Source organism: Plasmodium reichenowi, chromosome 9 (genome assembly GCF_001601855.1).
Source record: "Plasmodium reichenowi strain SY57 chromosome 9, whole genome shotgun sequence".
NCBI classification, from domain to species: domain Eukaryota; phylum Apicomplexa; class Aconoidasida; order Haemosporida; family Plasmodiidae; genus Plasmodium; species Plasmodium reichenowi.
The window spans coordinates 429,243-440,680 of record NC_033654.1 but is presented as its reverse complement, the minus strand read 5'-3'; the positions used below and the strand labels follow the sequence as shown (position 1 = coordinate 440,680).

Below are 11,438 nucleotides of genomic sequence, written 5' to 3'. Positions count from 1 at the left end.
AAAAAAAAAAAAAAAAAAAAAAAAAAAAAAAAAAATGATATACTAAAATAAATAAGGGAAAAAATGATCAAAATATATATATATATATGTATATATTAATATTTTATCATTAATGTAACTTTTTTGGTTATTCCTTTTTGTTTCCTTATTGTGTCCTATGAAAAACTCATTAATATAATTATTATGATTAATTTCATTATTTTGTATACGTTCAAAATTATATGATGAAAAATCATTTATGTTGTTATTGGGATATATATTATTATCATTCTTGGATGTATAATTTTTAGAAGAAATGAAATCATTTCGTTGGTATTTTTTATTTTCACTAAATTTTTCTTTCCTCTCAAGAGACCATTGAATTATATTATTAAAATTATGTTGTTGATCAAATGATTCAAATATTTTTTGTTTCTCATCAATAGTATGTATTAAATTACTTATATTTATAGTAATTTTAAATAAAAACTCAAAAAAGGTATCTGAAACACATGTAAGAGTAATATTTTTTAAAAAAATATCGAATAGTTCTTTATAAATTTCTGTTGCAAACATTCGATATTCTTTCTTTATACCTCCATATAAAGGAATGTTATGAGAATTATTTAAATAAAAACAAACATTATTTTTGGTTTCATTTTTTATATTTTCAGTTATTAGATTTATGTTGTTATCATTGTGTGATTTTTTTTGTTGAATAATATTATGTTTATCTAAGTCAGAGGAACATGTTACATATGATTGAGTATTTTGATTTTGACACATATTATTAATATCATTTTTATTTTCATTTATATTTTCTTGTAGTGGCATATGCTTATTTTTTTTTTTGATATTATTATGCTTATAACTGTTTGATAAATTTTTAAAAAGTCTTGTGAAAGGGTATGTAATATTTTTTATATATTTATTATGATATATTTTAATTTTATTATTTTTTTTATTTTTGGGTACTTGTCCACATTGAACAGGAAGCATGATACATATTTGTTTACACAATTTATCATAAAAAATTATAGGCTCTTGTTTTCTTTTCTTTTCCATAATATCGCCTAAGAGCTTTGCATACGTTCCAAGTACGGGTAGATGATAACATGCTTTAGATCTTCTTATATTATCAAGACATTCAAAAAATAAACAGAATAATAGTTTGATAAAAAATAAAAGGTTAAGAATAAACAAAGTGAATAAAATAATGAAATTAATTAATTTGTTTAAATTCATAGATAACAAAATGGATGTACAAACAATCGTTGAAACCCAAATATATAAACTAAGATTTTCTAATTTATTTAAAGTAAAATAATTTCTTTTATCAAATGGTTGAAATATAAAATGAAGACATAAGGAAAATATAGCAACGAATGTTACTAGTAATAATTGAGAAGCATTACTTTCATCTGATGGAAATATAATAACTGTCATACTAAAAAGAACACATATTTTTCTTGAAAAAACAATTATTTCCCAATACCATTTATTTGGTACATATCCATTATGTAAAAATCCATATCTTATTCTTACGTTTTCATTAAATAAATTATGTCTATTTATATATAATACATAAAATGAAAAAAGTGGTATTCCTAAAGACCATATGATTGTTCCTGTTAATCCTAGAAAGAAAAATTTTGAATAATCTTCTTTAAAACTACATTGAACACTGCTAGCTCTTCTTAATATATATTTTCCCAAATATTTTGTATATTTTATATATGAACAATCAAATAATTGAAACATTCGTAAAGATGTTTTTGCATGTATGATAAATAAGAATGTCACATATACTGGTATCATATCTTCAAAAAATATCCATATTTTATCGATTGTTTTATAATTATCTAAATGTATATATCTTAATATCATTATAATCCTTTGTCTTGAATAAGACTTTTTCAATGAACTAGCTAAAAAATGTATTTTCTCAATTTCAGCTATCCTTAATAAATCTAATTTATTAGCAATTTTTTTTTTTTGTACACACTGATATATTTTCAATATAATAAATAAAATAATAGTTAATGTTATTATTAAAAAAATAGGAATAAAAAAAAACAGTACACTTGAATAGAAGAAAGAATTAGAATAATTCAAATTAAAATAATATCTTAACAAGCAGTCTACACTTACAATTTTTTTATTTTCACCCATATGTAAGAATTTTTCCATTTTGTTATAAAAATGAATAAAGGATATAGGAACTGATACATTACTATCTTCTAAAACTTTAATAAATAACATGCTAGATATATAATTAACTCCAATCTTTATTACAATCGAATGTATGGATCGTCTATAAAATCCTGATGTGATATTTAAATAGGAAATAATAATTATAATAAAACAAAATATTATATAAATGAGAAATAACAGTATCATATTAGTTATATTATTAGGACATTTTACACATAATGATGTCATAAAACTATTAGTATATCCCTTTGCACATTCAATACATAAATAATTATTCATAGACTTATGACATTTATTTTTTTCTAAGCATGCTCCTTTTATAGGGCATTTAATAAATTTCCATTCACTAACATCTACTACATCTATAACACTCTTATCTAAATAATAATTTTTATTCGAGTGTGGTCTTATATGATCCTTTTCTGTGATAAGTATATTTTCCATATTAAATTTCATACGTTTCATTACATTTTTGTTTAAACCTCCTTTACATAAAGCACCTTCTAGACATTCTAAACAATATCCTTTACTATAAAAAAAACCTTCTTTACAAAAACAGTGGGTAGGATAAATCGAACCTTCTAAACTGGTAGATTTAGGTGGACAATGTATGCAAAATGTATCATCTCCAACATAATTTTTAAATGTTCCTGTTTTACAAGGTTGACAGATTTTTATAGACTTATTTATATCTTTTGATTTTAAATAATAACCCTTCTTACATTTACAATCATCAAATGTATATGAAGAATCAACACCTAAGGGTATTACTGTATTTTTCCCACATGTCACAAAATTTTGATATTTTACATAAATTAAATTTTCATTATCCTTATGAAAAAAACTTTTCAAAATGGTATTTAAACTGTTGGTGTTTTGGATGTGTTCTTTATATAAGGAGTCCACATCAAATATATTTGAAATATTTATATTATTTGCATATTTTTTTTTGAGGAATGGAATTGTATCAACTTGAGTATTCAAAAGGTTGTAAGGGGGATAAATAATATTATTATGATGTTTCATTTTCTTATTGACAATGGGCTTTACAAAAATATTGTTATCACTATTATAAAGATTAATACTATTATATATATTAGATATATTATTATTATATATATTATTATTATTATTATTATTATATATATTAACATTTTGACTATAATCGTACAATGTCAAATTCATTAAAATCATTTTATACATATGATTGTTCTTAGATATATAAATATTTTTTATCTCTTGAAGTGCCGTTTCATATAAGGATTCGCTTATTATAAAAATGTTCTCTCCTGTGCAATATAATTTACTAAAAGAACAAGGCTTACACATCTGTTCATGTAAATAATAACCAGGATTACATAAACAAAAAAAGATGTTGGAATTGTTTACACTTTCAATAGTTCTAGAATTTAATGGACACACTTCACAAGGATCATTAGATATAGTTGCTTTATATGTCATAGGAGGACATCTAATACATAAAACATTTTTACGTTTTTTCTTTTTATAAATAGCATTCTTATTTTCTATATTACGTAAAAGAATTAAATTCATATTATTATAAGATTTATTTATATAATTGATTTTATTTTTATACATATAAAAATTATTTGATAAAAATGAATAAAACATTTTGTTCATTTTCTTGTTATCATATTTAATAATATTATTATTTAATAAGGATTGATTATTATCCATGTGTATATAATTTGTATATCCAAAATTACATTGACAATTGTTTGATATATACATACCTTTTTTTATACTTGAGGAATTTTTAGGACATTTGATAGGTTTTTTTATATTATTTTTTGAGCTTATTTTTGGACAATAAAAACCTATAGGACATTCTTTACATTGTTGTTTCTTGACATTATAGAAATATCCTTTATTACACAAACATTCATTTATACTTTTTGCGCCCACATTTAAAGTAATACTATCTACAGGGCATGGTGTACCTATATCGTTAGAAATAGAATCTTTATAAAAATTTAATGGAACTAATTTACAATGGTCATTTATATTATATGATTCTTGATAATTTTTTATATATCCTTCAATACATAAACAATCCTTAAAACTACCATTTTCTTTATATGGTTTTTTAGTAACAGAATTGTTTGGACAGATAACTGCATCTCCTGAATATTTGTCTAAATCTTTTTGTAATAAATCTCCTACACAGAAATGGTTTGGTAAACATGTAGAACATGTTTTGTTGATATTTTTATAATATCCACTATGACAAGTATTACAATCGTTTAATGAAGTGGAACCATATTTTTTATTTGTTGATTGGTTTGGACATTTTTTACAAGGTTGAAAAGATATAGTATCTTTATAATAACCTATATCACATTCCATACATATATGTTTTGGATTAATATCTTTGAATTTATCAGCATATGTATTATGGAAAAGTTTATAATAATGTTCATCTCTTGTTCCCGTTTTATTAATGTTTAATATATTTATAGGTTCATATCCTTTTTTACAGAAGCAACCATGTAGAGAATCAAAATTAATTCTTTTTTCTGCTTGAAGTGTTTCATTATGTATAGGACATTTTTGTATACCTTTTACGTTCCCCGGACAATAAAAATGTAATAGGCATTCTTTACAAAATTCTAGTCCTGTATAATCATAAGTTACATAAAAACCTGGTTTACAGAAACAAGTACTTTCTATAATATTTTTTGCACCTATAACTGACGTAGTAAAATTACCTGTACAAGCATTACCATCACATAATTTATTCGATATAGTGTTTTTATACATTCCTCTGGTACATGGAGAACAAATAAATTCTTGTGGATCTGATGGGTTTTTTATATATTCATATCCAAAGTTACATAAACAATCTGTTTTATTACTAGATTTTTCTATTAATGTAGTTTTGTTTTTATCACACTTCATACATTTATTGATAAAATCTACATTGGTTTTAATAATATTAATATTATTATAATAACCTTGTGGACAAGGAAAACAATCATTAAAAATATAATAATAACCATTATCACAGACAATTTTAAAATTAAGTTTATAATTATATATATGAAATAATCCATACATAACAATTTCTAAGTGAACATTTAATTTTTTTATAGTATTAAATTTAAATGATAAAACTCCAGTCGTTTTATCTATATGAATAAATTGATCATTTAATTGTTTATCATAATCTAACGTGAAATATTTTATTTGACGTTTATCACCTTCTATAACTGGGTTTAATACAACCTTTTTATTATATATATATATATCTTTAGCTTTATAGGATATTGAAGTTTTACTTGAATATTCATGAATAAATACACATAAGGATGGTACTTCACCTTCTTTAATAACAAATAAGTTAATATAATTATGATAAGAAAATGAATATGTAAAAATAGAATTAATTTTATAATTTGATATATTTTCATTCTTTATATATTTATAATATTTAATTGTATTATTAGAACTATCTGTTGAATATATATATAATTTATTGGATGATTTAAATGATACATAAATAATAAATTCATCTAATTTATTTATAACTGTAATATTTGTTGAATTATCTAAATTTAATTCATCATCACTTTCAATATAAGTATTCATATATTTTATATATATTCTTATATCATTAGGCATAAGCAAATTGTATTCTTTTTTCTTATACTCACCATAGTAATTATTATGATGATAAATATTACTACTACTACTACTACTATTAATACTACTACTACTATTAATACTACTACTACTATTAATACTACTACTACTACCTTTTTTAAGTATTCCTTTTTCATGGTGATCTTGCTTATCCCTTGTGAACAAATCATGTTTAGGCATAACATTGGATTCTTCATTCATATTAAATAAAATCTGGAACCATAACATTTTCTGATATTTATATAAAATAAAACATGTTACATTTTTATCAGTCAAACATTTAACCTTTAGAGGTATAGACATAATGTAAATATTGAAATTGTTATCTTTGAAATGAATTTTATTTAAATTATTATTTAATATAGTAATTGTATTATTTTTATATAATAATAAAAAATATGGTTCCTTGTTAAAATAAAAATTTTCAACACAAGCAACTTTATCATGTTCATATAAAGATACAGTTTTTACTAAAATAATATTTATGAAATTATTTGTTATATACATTCTGACATATCCATATATTATATTAAAAATATATAACTTTAGTAATATATTATTATTATTATTATGATTTTGTTCTGATTTAATAAAATGTAGAAAGGTAAATCTAGGAGAATTTATATGAAACTTTAATAAAAAAAAAGGAGTTAATGCATTAGATGAAATTAACCAAAATGATATATAATTATCATTTTCATGAGACCATACAGATATTATTTTATTCATATCTTGATTATCTAAAAATTCTTCTGTATGAAAATATTTATTTATAAAATTATTATATGAATCATTATCTAAATAATGATTATATACATTTGTTGGTTCGCTAAATATTTCAAAATGATGAGCAAATTCATTATATCTTACAAATAATAAATCTGAAAAAACAACTAACGATAATGATATTCGATTATTGTTGTTATTTGTCCTACTACATAAATATGTAATTTTATTATCTGTTTTAAAGTACATGGATTTTAGGAAAAAGTAATATATTTCGTTCATGTTAGATAAAATATTGCCTTGATTATTATTATTATTATTATTATTATTGTTCATGTTAGATAAAATATTGCCTTGATTATTATTCTTCATATTAGTATTGGTGTTTACATTATTATTTATTATTATTGTATTTGTTTTATTGACATTGCTGTTATACCCCTTTATATAAGTATCATATGGAAATATGAATGAATGCATTTTTAGACGACTTGTATACCTTAGAATAAAAACATGAACATATTTTTCTTTTGTGTTTATCGTATCTACAAATTCACAATTTGTTGATGAAAAAGAAAAAAAAATTATATCTTGATAATTTGAAATATCTTGAATATACAATAAATTTTCATGTGTCTTGTTTCCGTTTTTTAATATATACTTAGTATGTTCAAAATTTTTATTATCATATATTATTTTTCCTGAATAATAATAGTAGGTGAATTTGCTATATTGGTGTTTAATGCATATTAAATTGGATCCATTTTTTAAATTGTAAAGTTTTTGAAAAGTTGTATTATGACTATGCATAAAATTGTTACTATTATTATTATTATTATTATTATTATTGTTGTTGTTATTATTATTATTGTTGTTATTATTATTATTGTTATTATTATTATTGTTATTATTAGGAGACCCATTTTGTAACATATGCTTATTTTTAGCAAACTTACTCTTTGAATTTGGCTTTCCATCATTATTTAGATTATCTACATTTTGGTATCCTTTTATAATATTACTAGATTGAGGATTAATAAAAAGTTCATTTTTCTTTAAAATAGATGATAGATCTATAATAGGATCGAAGTAAGAATATATATAGGAATACTTTTTATTAGGTTCTAGAGGTGGGTGGATTTTTTGAAAATTTTGATTTTTATAATAATTAAATAATATATTCATATTAGTAATCATATGAATATTGTCATTTTCTATTATTCTTAAATGATTACATTCATACGCATAATCCCCTTTAATAATATATATTTCATTTTTTATTATTTCATAATTTATATTAAATGATAAATTATATTGTCTATTTAAATAAAACACATTAGTATCTTTATCAGTATATGCCTTTGTTATAAGAAATGAACCTATTTCTACTTTGTAATCATCTGTTGAACATATCACAAAATCATTTGTATAATAATATTTAAAACATGCACATATATGTAATTTATAATCATAATTGTTTTTATAAGAAAAATTCTTAAACGAGATAGTTAACGCAATTTCTCCATTTATATTATGATAAGTATAATTTCTTTTATCATATGTGAATTCATTAATTTGATACTTATTTAGGAAATATCTTTGATTACATGGTTTATTATGTAGTTTTATACGAAAATCAGATACATTTTTCATAGTTATATCAAAATGAAAATTTTTCTCTCGTGAATATACTATATTATTAAATATTATATTACTTCTACTTTCACAATATTCTCTTGTAATTATACCATTATTATCAACATAACAATAAATATATGATAATCCTTCGGGATTCCTACAATAATTATGTAAATATAAATACGGTAATATTTTTTCCATATTTAAAGAATTCCAGTGTAAACATTTTCTTCCAGAAATCGATGTATCTTGACAACCTTTGTAATTTGTTCCATCATCGTATATATGTTCATTACAAGGATTATTAAGTATAAAATTATGATATGCAATATCAAGTATTTCATATTCCTTTAAATTTGTATAAATCTGCCGAAGGAATCCTTTACAAAATATTGTCTCTTTATTATTATTTACACAATAAATTCCTGACATATTCATATCTAATAAATCATAAGGTATACAATAAATTTTATTTTCATTAAAACGCATTTTTTTATTATAACCACATGTTCTATCTAGCTTATTTTGTAGACTAGAAACTACACAGGTTACTACTTTTCTGTTGTTGATAAATTCATCGGGGATTATTTTATATCCTGGACCATAAGGATATCCAGAACATAACGATATAACACCACAATTGTTTAAACATGATTTTGCTGTCTTAGGTTTCATCTTTGATTTATCATAACATAAACATTCATTCATATATGGAATACATCTACCTAAACCAGGATAACAAAATTGATCTAGAAAATTTTGTAATCTACTAAATAATTGTGATACATTAAAATAAGATCTAGTACTAAATAAATTTTTCTGTATATAAGAAAATAAAAAGTTTCTAGATAAATTGACCTTATCAATATTCGCTTCTTTTTTTCTTCTTCTTCTTCTTCTTTTTTTTATTTTTCTAATATTTTTATATTTCAATTTATTTAGGACTTTATTTTTGTTTCTATATAATTCTTTCACAGTGGAAGATTTGTCTAACCTTTTTAAAATCCCTATATTATATTTACTACTACTAATGTTATTATTATTATTATTATTATTATTATGATTATACGTTTTGTCTGTATTGTCTAAATTTGAGGAGGATAATATTTTCCCCCTTTCATTATTTACATAATATCTATTCTCAAAAAAATTTGGCACATTATTATTATTTTCATTTTTGATATTTAAGGTAGCTATGCCATAAATAATTAGGAACATATAAAAAAAAAAAAAAAAAAATTTTAACATTTTCAAAGGGAATGGAGAATCCATTTTTGTAATGTATGCACAACATATGTATAAATATAAATAAATAAATAAATAAATATATATATATATATATATATATATATATATTTAATATGTAACAAATGAACACATTTATGATTTTCATAAATATACAATTTGGTCATTACATAAAATTAATAAATATGTATATATTTGTATAAAATATATTGGCATATAATTTATTGTGTTTGTGTGAGCTTTCTTTTGTTAATATATATATATATATATATATATATATATATATATATCTTTAAAATAGACGTATAAAGAAAAAATATATTTATATGGTTATAGTTTAAAACAAAATTGAGCCTTTTTTATATATTTTTTTTACTATCTGTTTTTTTTTTTCTTTTTTTTTATCTTTTTTTTATCTTTTTTTTTTTTTTTTTGGTATACTGCATGCAACAACAAATTTATAGACAGAAATTTTGTTTTTTAAAAGAACCGACTGCAAAAGTAAAAAAGGTAGAAAATATATATGCATAAAAAGGGTAATATAAAAAAAAAAAAAATAAAATAAACATATATGTTTGTTTTATTATATATGTGTTAAAATATATTTTTATGATGTTGTAATTTTTTGAAGTTAATAGACATATATTTTCCATATGAATAAAATATATATATTATCGTCGAGGGGGATATAATAAAAAAAAAAAATAAAAAAACCAACCAAATAAATAAATGAATGAATTGAAGAACAGAAAAAAGGAAAAAGAAATGAGAAAAATGGAAAATGAAGAAAGTAAAAAAAAAAAAAAAAAAAAAAAAAAAAAAACAAACAAACAAATGAAGAAATAAAAATATAAATAAATTGAAGAACAGAAAAAAGAAAAAAAGAATTTTAACATTTTATGATTTTCATATGTTTGTTCTGATCATGATATATAATTGTTTTAAATATAGATATAAATATGCATATGTATATATATATTTTTTTTAATTCAAATAATTTTCTCCTTGATTTTCTATGTTATGTTGCTGTACTATTTGCTCTTTCTTCTTCTTCTTCTTATTATTATTATTTTTCTGTTGTCCTGAATTCATCAAATTATTAACAAATTCATAAGAAAGAGAAGAACATGCTTTTGGATTTTTTAAAATAAGTTCATTGTTATTTTTTGTGATTACAATATTTTTACTACATATATTATAAATTTTTTGAATATTTTGATTTTGATTTTCTAGTGTATTAAAAATTTCTTCAATAAAGAGATAAGCCCTATTTTCTTCGTAAATTAATTTATTAAAAATTTCGATATATTTTTCAATTTCCTTAATATATTCTTTAATATAATTTAAGGTTTCAATAAGAATACCATTTGCTTTTGTTGATCTAAGATGTACAATGTCTTTTATTTTTTGCAATCTGTCATTTATATTATTACATAATTCTTCACACTTGGAAGAACAATTAATATTCATATTATTAAAATATTCTTTTTTTTTCTCATCCTTCTTTTCATTCGGTAGTATATCATTACATAACATTTTTATATTTTCATTAATCAGCTTATGATATATTTGATCCGCCATTTTTCATAAATATTACATAATTAATTTTTAAAATATTTTTATTGTTACTTGTATATAAAAAAAAAAAAAAAAAATAAAGAGAAAAGAAATATCGCGGTATGTTGGTCGTAAGGGTGTGGGGGGATTTTATATGGGCACAAATATATATACATATATATATATATATATTATTATTTCTAATTATATGGTTTATTTATTTTTAAGTACTAAAAATGTGGATATATTAGAGAAGCATTTAATTTATATCTCATTTGGGAGAACAATATCTTCGGTTTTATATTATCATTGTATTTTTCAAAATATATGTTTTTTTTTTTTTTTTTTTTTTTTTTTTTTTTTTTTTCTTTTTCCTTAATTTATACATTTTACATATTTATTTATTTATATTTATT

At 20.8% G+C, this 11,438-nt stretch overlaps 2 protein-coding genes across 2 annotated transcripts in view; both read right to left on the bottom strand.

The window, feature by feature from the left end:
- PRSY57_0909400 (cysteine repeat modular protein 1, putative) overlaps window positions 1-9,468 on the bottom strand; it is a gene marked incomplete at both ends in the record, with an annotated part of 10,105 nt that extends 637 nt beyond the window's left edge. Inside the window, one exon of the mRNA XM_012907334.2 lies at window positions 120-9,468. Within this exon, the coding sequence (XP_012762788.2) occupies window positions 120-9,468 (9,349 nt within the window). The remainder of the gene's footprint in view (window positions 1-119) is intronic.
- A 981-nt stretch (window positions 9,469-10,449) lies between these two features.
- On the bottom strand, window positions 10,450-11,046 carry PRSY57_0909300 (hypothetical protein; the record flags this gene model as incomplete). Its single annotated transcript, XM_012907333.2, has 1 exon — window positions 10,450-11,046. One exon carries the CDS (start codon window positions 11,044-11,046, stop codon window positions 10,450-10,452), a length of 597 nt encoding a protein of 198 aa, XP_012762787.2.
- Window positions 11,047-11,438: the final 392 nt, after the last annotated feature.